The sequence below is a fragment of the Alosa pseudoharengus genome, unplaced genomic scaffold, assembly GCF_046254945.1.
Source record: "Alosa pseudoharengus isolate Yale_2024_CS ecotype anadromous, Long Island Sound unplaced genomic scaffold, YU_APseudo_1.1 YU_APseudo_1.1_scf_9, whole genome shotgun sequence".
Classification (NCBI taxonomy): Eukaryota; Metazoa; Chordata; class Actinopteri; order Clupeiformes; family Clupeidae; genus Alosa; species Alosa pseudoharengus.
Genome location: NW_027468881.1, coordinates 14,401,212 through 14,418,360, shown reverse-complemented (window position 1 = coordinate 14,418,360; position 17,149 = coordinate 14,401,212). Strand labels below are relative to the sequence as shown.

The 17,149-nt window shown below is 40.8% G+C and overlaps 1 protein-coding gene across 1 annotated transcript in view; it reads right to left on the bottom strand.

The window, feature by feature from the left end:
• LOC143114099 (metabotropic glutamate receptor 4-like) overlaps positions 1-17,149 on the bottom strand; it is a 128,799-nt gene that overhangs the window by 17,714 nt on the left and 93,936 nt on the right. The window contains exons 4-6 of the mRNA XM_076275555.1: positions 14,499-14,653; positions 14,136-14,276; positions 1,368-1,568 (exon numbers count right to left, since the gene is read on the bottom strand). Of these exons, the coding sequence (XP_076131670.1) occupies positions 1,368-1,568; positions 14,136-14,276; positions 14,499-14,653 (497 nt within the window). The remainder of the gene's footprint in view (positions 1-1,367; positions 1,569-14,135; positions 14,277-14,498; positions 14,654-17,149) is intronic.

Genomic DNA, 17,149 nt, shown 5'->3' with positions numbered 1-17,149 from the left:
ACACTTATCAGCATGATTAATATACATCAAATTACTTAAAGGGGTGGCTCAAAAAGACTGTTTTTAGTGGCAGGCTAACACATACCGTTGTCTTCAGCTAGCCTAGCACCTGCGAACTCTGCAAATAGAAGGACTGGATGAAACGTGTTGAAAACGGTTTCCATTGATAAATATCACACTTGCTAATTTGGAAATGAGGTCCTACTGTTTGTCCAAAATCCTTAATCCCTTTAAGTTAAAATATTTGCCATGTTATAACATACAAAAAGTGGGTGTGGCAGAAAACATTATCTTTGAAAAGTTGTGACTGACTTTTTAAAACTTAAATGACTCATTTCACAGCAGTAATGTATTATTTCTCTGTCTCTATTTCTCTGTCTTATCTTATTGAAATGTATGTGTAAATTAAAAACATCCACAGGGAAATCTAAAATTTTAAATTACACCAGGAGCAAGTTTCTTCAGCACAAAACAATCTAAAATATATTCTAGCACAGTAAGCACACCCTCCATGCCACTGTATACAAAACATAGTTTAACTTCTTTTGCTGAAACAAAAGCCTGGGTGCTGTTTCTATTATTTATGCCAGTTCAAAAGCTCCTTTGACAATGTGAACTCCCCCTATTCAATATGAGTTCTGCAGAATTAAGACCAGGGTGCTGGATGTATGTGTTTGTTTACAAGCCTTTATTCTAATACTCTTTAAGGGGATTTATGAATGCTGCCCTACGTAAAAAACAACAAACAAACTCTGAGATGTCCAATATACCAAAGCCTGTGTGGTTCCTCCATGATGGTGCAGTCTGAAAATAATTACCCTCATAAGAGCCAGGCACCCAGGCAACCATGGGCTAACGAGTCAAGAGAGGGATGTGAGGTCTGTTTCCATTGATAAAGACGCTTTGGCAGTTTCCAAAAAGCAAACTCACTGTGTAAGTCTTCAATGCGATTGCATTCTGTGCATACATTTACACAGCTGTGTGTGTGTGTGTGTGTGTGTGTGTGTGTGTGTGTGTGTGTGTGTGTGTGTGTGTGTGTGTGTGTGTGTGTGTGTGTGTGTGTGTGTGTGTGTACATATGCACGTTTAGTCATGAATATGACTCGTGCATTCTTTATCACATAACTTACATAACTGCACATACACTTGTACAGAAAATGCCTAAAGCTTTCTTGCCAAGTTTTAAGTGGGGGTATATGATTGGATTGATGACCTACAACTTCCTCCTCAAAATACAGATAGCAGATACCAAAAGTATACTATTGAACTAATGCTTCAATACATTTCATTTAGTTAGGACATCACGGTATTACAAAACACCACTGCACATAAAAAGGAAAGAAGACGCTCTGGACCAAAGCTTCCTACCTGTGAAGTTGACTTTGCGGATGTATTTGAGAAGCATGGAGCCGTTAATGGATTCCATCGCTGGGCAGAGGCCAACCCTCCCTGGGCAAAGCTCCTTGTGCATGTTGTGCAAGGCGTGGGCCATAGCATAGACAGCGTCTATAACAAACTGCACTTTGCCCTCTTGTTCGTAATTAGAGTCTTTCCCAATCCGTTCATGATCTGAAACGGACACAGAGAGAGAGAGAGCGAGAGAGAGAGAGAGAGAGAGAAAGAGATATGCACACAGTCAATTAGAATTTCAATTTGCAGTGCCACTGTCGTTCACTTAACAACCCTCGATCCATTTTCCATGTAAGGTAGACCGAAGTTCCAAAGTAACTTAAGATCAATTTCTCAGGCATGTTTACTGCTAAATATCAATCTAAACAATTGCAAATGGATGACACCATCTGAAATTTGAACAATTTGAACATGTCATTCGTAACTCATGGGGATGCAAAGTGATTGATAGGCAAATCAAACAAATTATATGATTTCAAAATGCCTGTGATTACTCCATTCTCAACCCATACATCCTTTCTGAACTGAATTAATTTCAATCCATCTGTCTTGTGCCAATTATTGGTCACTGCTAATTAGTGCTCTTCAGACATGGTAGAGATTATTATTGGAATTCATAAACGGCCTCTTCATTGTTCTTGCTGCAAAGCAGCTCGATCTGTCATTGGTAGCTGTGGAGGGTAATTCAGCAGGATTTCATATTGTCAGCCACCAAACCTTGATGGAGCGTATCAGCGCATGCATAAATACAGCAATTACATTTGAGCTGGTGGACAGACTGATGGGCACAAATTAATTGAAGGAAACAGCTTTCAGGTCTGAGATCTTGACCACGTCAAATTAAATATGTGTTAATCAAGGACAGCAGATGTGTTAAAGTGGTGTTTGAAGGAGAGGGAAATGAAAAGATACAGCATTGTTTGTTCTGTGATGTTATGGCAGGCATATACTGATGAAAAGTGGGCCGTGCTTGATGGCATGGCAATAGCCTTCATTAAGTTAGGCAGCGCACTGGTGTGGCAATAAGCTGTAAAGACATCAACTGAAGTGGATGTCAATGATGTGAAAGCTGTTACTGATAAGGAGTACACATACTGTAGACTTCATTTACAAACTTCAGACTACATACAAATAATGTTGGCTATCTCCAGTTGCATGGGACCCTTTTGTCACCTCTCAACCACCTTCATAAGAAGCGGACCAACATGAATCTTCAGCACATCTGAATGATCTGACTTGTGATGTGGCTCCAAAAGCAGGAAGGACTTTGGATCTTCTTACATCTCAGAGGCAAAGACCCTTGATATTGTGTTGAATACTAAGATTAGTATGCTAAGTAGGTTTCAATGGCCACTGGCAACAGACTGATGGGAAAGCGACACAGATTAGAGTCGATTCACAGCATGAATAATAAATGGCTTTCAATACTGCTGTGTCGGAACATTGTCTGAAAACCACAGTCCAATGTATTTGCATCCTACACAAGAGTTAAATCATATTGTAGCAGGGGGATTTTTTTTTAAAATGTGCTGAGACATTAGACACTCTGCACACAAACAGATAATGGAAAGTATATTACATATTGCATAGAAATGAGTATGTCGCCTTGTTATCCCATTATCATACACACACTCGAACAGACATTTATTAGATTATGTTAAATGAATTAGTAATGAGTCCCTTTGGATAAAAGCACCCACCAAATGAAACATAACAAACAGCACATTAAACACTGTCTCACTCACAAACATCAAATACACTAAAGATGCTCAGACATTATGGCCGAGTTGAGTTTTAAAACTTGTGGAAATGGAAGACTTCTATGACCTGGGGATGAAGTGCGATTAGATCAGTGAAGTGAAATGGACTTAGCTGGCTAAGAGTGCTCTGAGTGCATTAAAAAAGTAAATGGCAAAACCTAAAACCCCTCGCTCCTGTCAGGCACACAGGTCCTCTGAATAACATGAAAGTGATGATTTGCTTTAATTGCCATTCAGCTTTTAATATTCTTAAGATTGTCATAAAATACTGCTCAGGGAGGCAGGCATCAGGAGGCAGAGCTGTGTATAATGACTTGAGCAGGAAGGTCCTCACCCTCATGATGAGTCTCTTTGGGAGTGTATTCATGGAAATGATAAGCCCTGAGATAGACCCTTGATGGACCCCACAAGTAATTGAGGTACAGGACCAACAATGGTGGAATAAAGTGGTCAGTTGGTCACTGCATCCTGTATGCCAGTCCCACTGATAATATAATACTGTATGTTATGTTAGTCAGTGTGTCTGTAATATTAGTCACTGGAAATATTTGCGAACACTATATTATATGTATACACTATATTGCAATATTAATGGTCCTTAATGATGAAAGTGTGATACTTGGGGTGGATAGTGTGCAGGTGAACAGGTGAACAAATAAAGGTGAAATAATACTGTTGAAATAATAGTGTTGTCATCAATGCCTTTATGTTCATCTATGAAGCATTGTCTTGTTTACTCAACACAGTTAAATATGAAATGTGTTGTCCTTGAAAGTCTATCAAAGTTTTTATCAACTTCAATCAATTTAAAATGACTTCAGTTCACAGTGATCGTTTGAGCCCTGAATAAGAAAAGCATTGTGATCCTATACTACAGGGTCATTAAGGGAAACACATATTGTACATTACATCTATGTATTCAAAATACACTCCATTACTCAGTAAAACATACTCGCATATACACTGTGAGAGTTAAAGAAAGAAAGAAAGAAAGAAAGAAAGAGAAAGAAAGCAGAGTAATTCTATTGGACAGCTTTCTTGTGTTGCCGGGTGAGAAGGCAAATAGGTGAATAAGCCTCTGGACTGTCTGGTCTGTCCAACAAAACAACATCATAAGCCAGTGCAATTACAACAGTCCTGTGTGTGACAGTAATGATTAAAAAGCCTTTTGTTTACAAAAGCACTGAACTACTTCCAAAACTCTACAAAAGGGTTTGACATATACAACTTTGGCACGGCTGCCAGTTTCCCTGTACTGTCATGAAACTGAAGGGGACATTAGCATATTGCAGCAATATTTGATCAAAGTTTAGAATAGGGTTCAGTGACATAAAATGCAAATAACATCACAATCAGCATCAAAATATAATCTACAATAACAGGATAGACATCAAATGTAACTGTTTTTCTGGACATACTATGACTACATACTATAACATCTCATTTCTACATCTCTCTACAAAATAGTTGGCCTGTAAAGGAAATTTCACATGCAGTGTTTTGGTTCAGTGCTCTTAAATTATCAATACAGACACCCCCTACTGCACATATGAAACATCAAAGGGCAGGGCTCAGTTATCTGAGAGAGATGGAGTATTCTTGAAGGAGATTTCCTCCTCTCTACCTGCAGCCCATCATTCACCATACACACACACACACACACACACACGGACACTGGAGATCTTCAGCAGAAGATTTAGGCATCTCTGAATGATACCCTTCAGCTCTGCCACTCTGGTGGGATTTGTAGAAGGCCATTGGTGTGCTGGCCAGACTTCAACCCACTGAAACATTCATATCCTGCCTTTCCTATTCTGTTCAAGACTGGCAAGTCCAAATGCCACACCAGCCGGTAAAGGGTTGGTTCCTGTTCAATTTATCATAAAAAGACTCAGACAGTAAGTTAGGCTGGCCTCCTCTACCAGACAAACACATAGCAGCTTTCAATATGACTTCACACCTCACACAGCCTTTACTCTAATGCATGTGACCACACTAAAAAGTTGAGTATGGAATACTGTTCGTTGAGTAACATGCAGCTCTGGAAAAAAATAAGTGACATTTGAATGAGCTGACCGTCATATTCAAAATGAAGAGACCACTGCATGAAATGCATTGAATATGACCATCAACTCATTCAAATGTCACTCAGCAACCGTATATGACATCAGAAAAATGTGCAGTGGTCTCTTAATTTTTTCCAGAGCTGTATATAAGCCCCTCAAAATAATCATAGACTAAAAGGTATAATGAGAGGTCTTTGGAGGTTATAGAGTGATAATGACTATGTTGTACTGTAGGTAATGTCACACACACACACACACACACACATACACACACACACACACACAAAAAAAGTGTTCTTTGATGAACTATAACTCAACTTCTGTAGAGAGTAATAATGCTCATAAAGAAAACCACATGGGTAGTTTGAAGAGCCATTATGTGCATCCTGTTGCGCTGTCGAGAAGCAGATATAAATGTTGGCAAAATACAGAATCTTGCTGATTCCAAAGAGCTGCAAGTATGGCAAGCAACCTAGGGAAAGTTGCAGTCAAGAAGATGACTCACAACTAATGTGGTGTTTAATCTGGTGGTTTCCAAGGGTGAACAGACTGACTCATTTTGGCTTTTAGGAGGACTAGTCCCCTGCAGTGCAACCTGAGGTGGGAATTATTTTGAACATTCTGTAAAGTATTACTGTCTGCAATTATTGCACTATTGAAAATGCCAGACATATTAATAGAGATGGAAATATAACAAAATACACACTGACATCTTGTATTGGTCAGAAAAATTCAAATGAAAAATGTTGGAGCAACACACATGTACAGTACACATACATACCATTTACTCACGCAGACACACACAAATACGCTCACTCATTCACATGAACCACCTTAGAAGGAAGTTTCCTCCAGAATTGCTTCAGCTAGCATGTCACAGATCTCAAAAAGCCATTTGAGTTTATCATAGGTTAGATGCCAATGTTAGGCTAGGAGGCATCTTACATGGTTTATTATATTGTACTGTATTTCTATACATGTACTGTAGGCTACATATATGCCTATATATCTGCCTACAAACACAGTTCATGAAATGTCCTTACAGACTTGAACTGAATATGCAATGTGGTTAATGAGCTAATTTCCATTTATTTTTTTTTGCATTTTTATGAGATTCCTACCTTAGGGCATGTGGAGGAAGGGGCTTAGATGATGAAAGCACATGTAAACACAACAGGTATCATGTCACATTTGCACATCAGTAACTTGCCATCAGACGTCATCATTCAGGTCTACCTTTGGTGTTCTACGGGGTGTAATCATAATTTAAATGTGTCTCTAGAGTATTAGAACCTTCCTCTAACATTTGATCAAAATATACAACGCATTGGCCCTCAATCAAAAATTAAATTATAAATGTCTAATACTTTCCATACTGTACATGTTTAAGAGATATATGTGTACTATGTTGTGTGAATGTTTTGTGTTTAATAACTATTCAGTAGTTACGACTGCTTTCAAGCACAATTATTGTGATTTCTTGTTATACAGAACTAGAATACATCCAACCTCTGAGTTGAAAGTTGAAAACCATTATCCCTCCTGTAATTTTCAAAACAACTGAACTTCATTAAACCTGTGTGTCAGAGTGTCAGAGACCTCAGTCAATTTGGCAGTGGAAACACATGACTATTTTGACTTTTAAGTCTTCACTCAGATTTGATTTATAATCAGTACATCTAATAAAACTGTATTTAACCACAATTTATGTGTGCAGATTGATTTTTAAAACAGACATTTTCTAACACATCATACCACATAATTTAAAATATTAAAAGAAGAAGAAGAGTCTACTATCCAAAAATATTCAGGCCATAATGGACTATCTACTACACCCGCTAAGGGAACCAGGGAAAAAGATCTTTAAAGTTTATAGAGCAAAAAGCCTAAAAAAAATGTATGTTTGTGACACACACACACACACACACACACACGCATACACACACCACCACCACCACCACCACCACCACACTGATGTGATGAACAACCCCCCCCCCAGACTAATATAAATATATCATTATGACCGCCGCGCAGCGCGGCGGTCATATAGGTTTAGTCAGATTTTTTTTTTTTTTTTTTTTTTTTTTTCGCATGTCCAAATTTCCGTCAATGAGTCCCGGGACCGGGGTAGACGAAACTTGGTGGGCATGTAACCCCATATGGATAGCATGGAACCATCGTTTTTCGTTTTGATCTGTAGCCCCCCCGCTGGACTGCACCCCCCGAAAGGAGGGTAGGGCAGACACAGTTTTCTGTGAATATCTCGAGAACCGTAAGGTTTAGGAGGACCATTTTTTTTTTGTAAGTTGATCTCAAGGGGCCATGTCAACCCATTCCATAACCACTGATTTCATGTATAGCGCCACCTAGTTAAACACAAAAAAGTAAAAATGAGGTGTTGTAATCGCAGGTATCTGTGACCTAACATAGTCAAAACTGCACAAAATTGGAAGTGTAGGATCATTATGACACCCTCTGAATGCACGCCAAGTTTCGTGGAATTCCGTTCATGGGGGGCCACACAATAAATTAATTTATGTTACTATACACCAACTGGCCTGTAGGTGGCCGGAGACAGTTTTCTGTGAATATCTCGAGAACCGTAGGGCCTAGGAGGTCCACCTTTTTTTTGTATGTTGATCTCAAGGGGCCATGTCAACCCATCCCATTACCACTTATTTCATGTATAGCGCCACCTAGTTAAAAATTAAAAAGCAAAAATGTAGGTGTTTTCATCACAATATCTCTGGCTGACATGGTCAAAACTGCACGAAATTGAAAGTGTAGGATCATTATGACACCCTCCGAATGCATGCCAAGTTTTGTGTACTTTCGTTCATGGGGGGCCTTACAATAAAATAATTTATGTGTACATTTAGTGACGTACACCAACAAGGATTCCCGGGACACTGAAAGACCGGGGTACACAAAACTTGGTGGGCATGTACCCCCACATGGATAGCATGGAACCGTCATTTTTCGTTTTGATCTGTAGCCCCCCCGCTGGACTGGACCCCCCGAAAGGAGGGTAGGCCAGACACAGTTCTCTGTGAATATCTTGAGAACTGTAGGGCCTAGGATGACCATTTTTTTCCGTATATTTGCCTCCAGGGGTCATGTTAACCCATTTCATGTGCACACATGTGCACAAACAGATACACACGCACACACACACATTCACAGTAATCATACGTATGACATATACTCACACAGTAGACATATGTACGCTTCCATGCACAGGCACATACGCAGGCACACACACAAGCACGCACACACACACACACACACACTCACACACACACACACCCACACACATAACATAAACATAACACAAACAATCAAGAATTTCTCAGAATTATGAACAGGCAAGATGGAGGTGGGGTTGTATAAAATGAATTTTACATGTGAAATCTATGAACTAATCATGTTTTGGGACTTGTTGTCTAGCAGATACCAGTGAGAATTGAGTGTGGATAATGCAATTTAGTGAGACAGTTAGAATCATATAGGCCTTTCAGCGTGATTTCTTTTTGTGGAAAAAATGTGCTGGACTGGGCGGCGGTCATATTTTGTACCGCTCTGCGGTACATCTAGTTGTACTCTAATTTGCACAGTATACCAATATATGTGGCAGTGCTCATGTTGCATGGAAGCCATGGCACATTCATCCATTCTCTCAAGAGGGCTTAGTATCAAAGTCCCAATCTAACATGAAAGGGCATCACAGTCAAGTGTGTTGGTGGGGCAACACAGCCTCTCTGATTTGGCTTTGATCTCTGAGATTGCCTCCTGTCTCTATGGCAAATTAAGATATGCCCTCATTTAACCGCAAAAAGAGAGAACAAAAAACAAAAATATCCCAGTTGTCATAATCCTAACACTTCCTGCACCTTCAGGTGTGTCAATGTGAACAGTTATCTCTTTGAACAATTACACACACCTACATACATTGCTCATACCCACATACAGACGGTGTTTTCATTGGTGTGCTTGTGGTGCTCGTTGTTGTTGTTGTTGCTCTAAAGATCTGTGAAGATGTCGTCAATGCCTCGACCATAGACACTGTGCCGTTCCCACCACCCACCTCCCAGCACATTGTCTCTGCCGATGACTCATCCTCCAAGGGGCCCAGTCAGTGTATGTGAGTCAGTCATATTTCCTTCAAGCCTCATTGAAACACCTCGTGAACTGACATCAGAGCTTGCATTATCAGCTTCGCCACCCGCCCACCCCCCCTCTGCCACCACCGCCTCCTCCCCCACAGATAGGCTCTGCCCTCTACATAAAAGTCTGAGATTTGATGCTTAAGAGCAGCTGTGAGGAAGCGCGTTTATCCTTGGGCCACTGTCATGTGGCTCTGACTCCAACGCCAAAGCTTTACACTATAGCACTGATTAATCCATGTGCATCCACACTGCTGAAATCCTTGTTGAATTTAAAATGGACAAATAAGCACAGCAGGCCTCAATAGCGTTGCGTTCCATTTTTGGAAAATGCATAAACTGCTATGGTTGTGTGAACTTTGATGCACAGCATTGGAGATTCACATGGCATGGATCAAGTCTTTCCCGATTTGATTTCCTGATATGAACACTTGATTTGCTGCTGATGTAGCACCATTATTTCAATATACATTATATGGTGTGTGTGTGTGTGTGTGTGTGTGTGTGTGTGTGTGTGTGTGTGTGTGTTGTGGTGTGTGTGTAAACCTCCTTGGACAACAGAGGTAAAGTACTTGGACAGAGGTAATCTCAGGCTCAAGTCACACAGCAAAAAGCTTACACGCACAAAATATATAGTTTAATTTGCTGTCTAATTTGTTGATCTGGTCATGTACCCATGTATATTCATTGACAGCACACACATACAAACTTGTTTAGCCATCCTCATGGATTAGGCCATGATGTTGCCCTTAGTTCTGTGTTCCCAGCAAGAACACTACATGTACATGAAATTCAAGTGAACAACACAAACAGCAGGGTTTTTTTCCCTCAGTGTGATGACTATTGACACTAAGGTGTGGTGCAATAAAGCAGCCACTCAATAGCTTACCGCCTTCAGCTTGGTAGTAAATAAATTAAATAATGTGTCTTTCAGGAAATGGTATTAGACACCATGCATGACCATTATTAATTGTCAAGACCAGCCTCAGGGTTGTGCATGTGTATTGCTTTATCTATTCATTTAACAAATTAATAACAGTGTGACTACTAGACTGTTGGAATCATCAACAGGAATAAGAATGGAAATATTCTGGAAATTCAGTTGTCTATTAAGTTTTAATCATTTTTGCTGATCAAACGGAAGTGTGTCAATGTATTGTAATGAGTCCAGCGTGTATGTTTCACAGTCACAAGGGCATGGGTTGAATAATTCAGCTCCTGTCTCTAAGATTTCAAGGCTTTAAATGAGCTTAGTGGCTTTGGACTTGTCTGCCGAAACATTGATTGGATCCTTTACATTTCTGGTATAGAGAGAGATAAATAACTGAGCGGTGACCGGAGGATTAAGATAGTGTCATCTTCTGTGTGTCTGAAGTTTGGGCTCACTAGTTGGCAGTAAACACAATGGCAAGGAGTTAAGGCATCTCTGCTATTATGCTAATGCATTTAGTCTGGTTGCATACACAAGATAAAGTTTCCTTTTATGTTTGTGACTAAGTGTTGTGTAAGTCTTTTCTGTCATAAGAGTAAGATTTAAACCCTCTATTGCTCTTAATAAAACACTTCTCTCCTTCTTAATTAGACTTTTTTGCTCTTTGCTCAGACAAACAGAGTATGTTGGCTCTGCTCAAGGATGTCTTGTTTTCTATTATGATGTTTTTTACGATGAACTTTCTGCATAAAAAGCATAATAGCCTGCCATAACAAAAATCCATTTGTGTTAGCAAGTTAAGTTTTTAACTAATAGGTTTCAGCACATAATTGAAGACTGCTTTATTGATTTATAATCCACTCTTGGAAACATCAAGGAATACACTATCAATGCAAAAGACTGCATGGTGAAATAATTAATTAGCTCTTAATCAATCAATTAACTAAATATATAAATGAATGATAAGTTTGTTAATTTAATTCCCCTGTATGAAATCAGTGAAGCAATTATAACACATACAAGCATTATTATTATTATTATTATTATTATTATTATTATTATTATTATTATCTCATCTGTCAATGAGGCTTATCAATAAAAATGTACAGCATTCAAATATGGATGATATGTGGACAAGATGGAATGTCATGTGCTGTGTCATATGCTGGTCATAGGTTTACTGCCTGTGGCTATTAGTCTTGAAGCTTGCACACACTCACACACAATGTCCTTGGTTTGAAAACCCAAGGTTGTGAATCTCCTACACACACAAACTCAACTCAAATTTATCACACAGAATCTCCCCATCTCTGCCTGATACTCATACTTGAATATGAAGCGTTTAAATAATATCACAAACACTGAGGCCCTGTCCACACGTACGAAACCGATCTTTTTTTCCTCCGTCTTCCCTTAAACCGCATCAAGAATATTTGCGTCCAAACGGATCCATCTCAACACGACTCAACACGTTACTTCCTACCCCAGGCCTATAGGTGGCATTGTTTCTTTACAGAAATTGACCAAAATGTGCGCTTTACAAACAGACAGAATAGGCTACGACGAAATGGCTAGTGCAAGGTAACCAGAATTGTTTGTGTGGACTGATGGTGAACTGTCAACTGTAGTCAACTGTAAAACTAATAAACTTTATTTTACGGTTTGTGAAGGGTGCATTCCCGTCCTTTATTTGGCTAATGCAGGTAGGCCTACTAATCACCTTTACTTTCTTTGGTTGTAGGATAGTCCGTGATTCACATTAGTTTTGGCCATCACCGCAATTAGGCTACTAAACGCAAGGGTTACCCAAGTTCTAGGCTATTTTGTCGCCACATTTATACTATTGCTATAAAACCTTCGTTAGCTGTCTAAACGAATTCAAACGGGCTACGGTTTCAGATTTCTCCACTCTGGGACCAGGTTTCAGAAAGGTGCGGTTTCAGGCAGTGCGTTTACAGGATTCGTTTGGACGCTCGGCCAAGACGAAGCAAAACCTCTGCGTTTAACCTAAAAAGCGTCTCTGTGTGGACGGGCCCTGAATGTTCACAACTAGATCCTGGTCTGGAACTAAGGGCCCGTCCACACGTCCACACGACCGAGCCGAGCGTCCAAACGAATCCTGTAAACGCACTGCCCGAAACCGCACCTTTCTGGTCCCAGAGTGGAGAAATCTGAAACCGTAGCCCGTTTGAATTCGTTTAGACAGCGAAACCGCACATCCTGCTTGCGATGATGTCATTGCCACACCTCAGCTGCCCTGGACTTGCACTTGTAGTATTGCCTAACAATACTAGTTTTCATACATGACATTACCTACGATTACACTCCGTAAGATAAATATCACAACTGGTGCTGCGCAGCGCCGATAGCTTATGACTTGGTGGACTGAACACTGTTTTCCCCGGTGTTTTTTTATGCATTCTAGCTACTGTCAGTGACGCGAGAGAACTTAAGTTATTAGGAAAGTGCGGTGTAAGTTTAGGCTACATTAATTTGTGCGTAGTGCCAGTGTCATTCATTTATTTTACATGTCTTACAACATATATACATGCATTCACAGTCGAGTGAAATCAGATATAAGCATACAAAGACGCTTAGAACGTTAAGCCGATGGTAGCACACTGAATGTGAATGCGCGATTTGATGCAGGCAAAAGTATTGACTGTTACTAACGAAGGTTTTATAGCAATAGTATAAATGTGGCGACAGAATAGCCTAGAACTTGGGTAACCCTTGCGTTTAGTAGCCTAATTGCGGTGATGGCCAAAACTAATGTGAATCACGGACTATCCTACAACCAAAGAAAGTAAAGGTGATTAGTAGGCCTACCTGCATTAGCCAAATAAAGGACGGGAATGCACCCTTCACAAACCGTAAAATAAAGTTTATTAGTTTTACAGTTGACTACAGTTGACAGTTCACCATCAGTCCACACAAACAATTCTGGTTACCTTGCACTAGCCATTTGGTCGTAGCCTATTCTGTCTGTTTGTAAAGCGCAAATTTTGGTCAATTTCTGTAAAGAAACAATGCCACCTATAGGCCTGGGGTATGAAGTAACGTGTTGAGTCGTGTTGAGATGGATCCGTTTGGACGCAAATATTCTTGATGCGGTTTCAGGGAAGACGGAGGAAAAAAAGATCGGTTTCGTACGTGTGGACAGGGCCTAAGTAGATGTGATTTATCAGGTTGTCTTGAACTCTATGGATCTGTCATGCTGTTAGACATAACACCCACTGCGTCTGCAATCATCTAAAATTAGGTAAATGTGATCAGACAGGTTGTCCAGAACTCCTTGCGATTAGTAGAAGACAACCTGCGTAAGAGGGCCCATTGATTGAGGTGTCTCAGAACATGGGTTCCCTGATTAGATCCACTGCTGATTAAGTCCTCGAGAGCTGCACCGGTTTACAGCGTCTGATTGTGATTGTGCTGCTGTAGATTGAACCAGGATGAGTGCAAAAATGAGCATTGGCTTGCACATGGGGAATCTTTGCACACATCAAACAATAAGGGCATACACATATATACACACATGCACAAACACACACACACACACACACAAACACACACACACACACACACAAATACATTTGGAATTTAGTGGTGTGGTGGTAGACAGCTATACGGTAAAGTGGAGTAATTGGGCTATAGCCTTATTACAACCTATGCAATTAGCCGCTAAATACTCTAAAGAATGTCTCAAAAGAAAGAACAAATTCCTTGATAGCATTGATCGAATTCCCATAATAGTGGTGACACACAAGAGTGACTGAGAGTTAAGAGTATTCAGGAAGTGGACCTACTTGTGCATTTCTTGATGCCTGATCCTTTCTTCAGGGCATGCCGGCTGAGTTTGCACTGGAAATTATCCTCCCAGAACTCGGCGAACCAGATATTTCTTCTGTTGTTGTCCAGCGTCCGGCTGATAAAATAGCGATCAAATCCTAGGAGAGATCAATACAAGTAATATTGTTGCTGCACTGCGCTTGGTTACAGCAGCTTTATGACACTATTGATTTGTAAATGCTCACGTGTTCTCTTGAGACAGAAGTTGCAGTTTTAAAGACTTTTTTGTACACATTCAGAAAACTGACTTGTACCTGTTTAGTACCATATATCACATATTCACATATTGTGAGAGTAGGAGATCGATGTGTGATGACTACCTTTGATGGGCTGACGCTTGGGCAGAATGGTGATGGCTCCCTCCGCCATCTCTTCCTGATGTAACACCGGGGATATCTTTGACCCCCAGCTGTCAGACCCTATCCAAATAAAGTGACCGGGTCCACTAGCATTCTTGGCCGCTTGCAGGAGTCGTCTGCGGAGAGTAAAAGAAAAAAGGAAAAAAAAACGAAAAGAAAAATGAAAAGAAAAATGAAAAGGGAAAACTCATTTAATGCCTCTATTGTCCAGGTGGTTCACTGTCACCTTTTTTGTTCAAGGACAGAGAGAGGTTCCAAACACCTTTCTGAGGAAAATTTTTGCAGGTCACAAGGTCGGACATTCTCCATTGTGCCAAAATTTCGGCTTTTGAGCCAGCATCACAACAAAATCGATTCCCTTCTGGGAAGCCAGACATTCCAGCATGAGCTGCAGGATTTCCTCTAAGCGGGCCTTGACACCAGCCATCTGCGATGGACTGTGACGCTTCACTGCTAGGGCTTCAACAGGTGCACGCTGCCCTGAGGCCTTTGAGTGTGTGTGTGTGTGTGTGTGTGTGTGTGTGTGTGTGTGTGTGTGTGTGTGTGCGTGCGTGCGTGCGTGCGTGCGTGTGTGTGTGTGTGCGTGCGTGCGTGTGTCTGTGTGGGAGAGAGGGAGGGTAGACTGTAAGGGAGGGTTTGTGTGTGTGTACACAGTATGTGTGTGTCTATGCGAGGGGGGCTTGTGTGTGTGTGAAAGACTGACAGAGAGAAAGAAAAAAAAAGAGAGAGAGAGAGAGAGAGTCTGTGTGCGTCTAAGTGTGCGTGTGTGTGAACAGAAGTACTAATGAAGAGGCATCAGCAGCAGCAGCAGGGCAAGGAAGAGAGACAGATTATAACCGGGCAAAGTCCCCCTGCTGCTCCAAGAGTTCCCGCATCTCATTACCCCTCCTGCTCCCACACAGACTGACCAGCAGACATGAAAAAATAAAGTGCACACACATAAACACTTAAGCGCACACACACACACACACACACGCACAGAGAGAGAGAGAGAAGTGACCCTGGTGTCCAGTGGCCAGATGGAGGCCTGGTTACCTCACCTCCTCTTATTTACCTGTCCTTCCAAACACATGTGGGGCCCTGCACAGTCCAACCAGTTCAATTTGACCATAGGCTCACTTTTGCAAGTCACGGTGTAAACACTGTCGTCTTGATTTACTTTGCTGCCCAGCTCGTTTCCCTACACTGACCAACTACTCTGTTCTGAGAATAATTATTGAATAAAAAATGCTTTACCTCTTCGCCAAATTTAATAAATGCATATCAATTACGGGTTTGCCTGATGAAATTTTGCACCCCCCAAGAGGTGAAAGTTGTGACCACCTGTTGGTATTAATTCCACTTTCTCAAGAGCTATAGTTTAATTTGGTTTTGTTATCAGTTGCCCTTTGTAATGAAGAAGACAAGTAAAGTAGAATGCAGAAAAAACACTTGCCTACAATAATTCTATTATCCATTTGAAGAGTCTTTTCAGTCATTTGAAGAGTTTTTGATGGAAGGAGTGAATTAACATTTACAACATTAACATTTATACAGCTAGCCTTTTATCCTTTTGCAAGTGAGAAACAAACTTCGGTAGAAGACCATGGAGTCAGCATTGCGTTGTAAATCTATTCAATAAGATTAAGTGCAAGATCATGTCAATTAGCGGATAGTAAGTGTGAGTAAATGTCTTCTGTGCAGGGATGGCAATACCAGCCAATGTTCCCTGGAGAAACACAGAGGCCAAAGACTGTGAGATTGAGTTCAAGTGGATCACAGGTTGTGAAGTAGAGGTCAATGAACATCAGAGTGGCATGCCCTTTTGGGTTGATAGAAAGCCACATACGCCATCTGAAACATCTGTAAGGGTTTCACAGCAGACACCCAGTAGAAGGGCAGTGTAGGAGTTGAGGTGAAAGATAGACTTCCATTCTTGGTTAGGATGAGTAATGAAGAGGTGATTTTTATGTTGACATTGTAATGGATAGATTGATTGGCTGGAATGTTTTACAGAGGTTTAACTGAGGGTGGTGTTTCTTCATAAACGTGCATACTGTATGTCTGAGGCAATCTGAGATCCATGCCGAGTGTGGGATATTCTGGTGGGAATAACAAGTATAATTGGATATTGTCGGCATAACAGTTACATACTGTATGAGTAGCCATACAAGCAGATAATCAGACCCATGGAAGTGGTGTATATTTAAAAGAAAAGGGAACCCAGCACCAGGCCTTGGGGAACCCCTGTAGAGTGGCGATGGGGTGTGGACATTTGTCCTGGCTATGCTACATTGAAAGAATAATCCCCATGTCAGGGCAAACAGATAGCAGGGCGCAGTGGTTTACCACCTCAAAGGCTGCTGATTCTGCAAGATAAGACGTGAAGACTGAGCTGCATCTCTAGCTGTCCTCAGGGTTTCTGTCACAGACAACAGGGCTGTCTCAGTGGAGTGGCCCCTTCCGATTAAAGCCTGGATGATTTAGATCAACGAGGTCATTCTGTAAGAGGAACTGTGAGAGTCTTGGAAAAACGCCCTTTTGACAGCCTTTGATAAGACAGGAAGTAACAAGGCCAGCCGATAACTCTTAATTTGAATTGAGTGAAGGCTTTTGGAGCAGGGATGTTATCC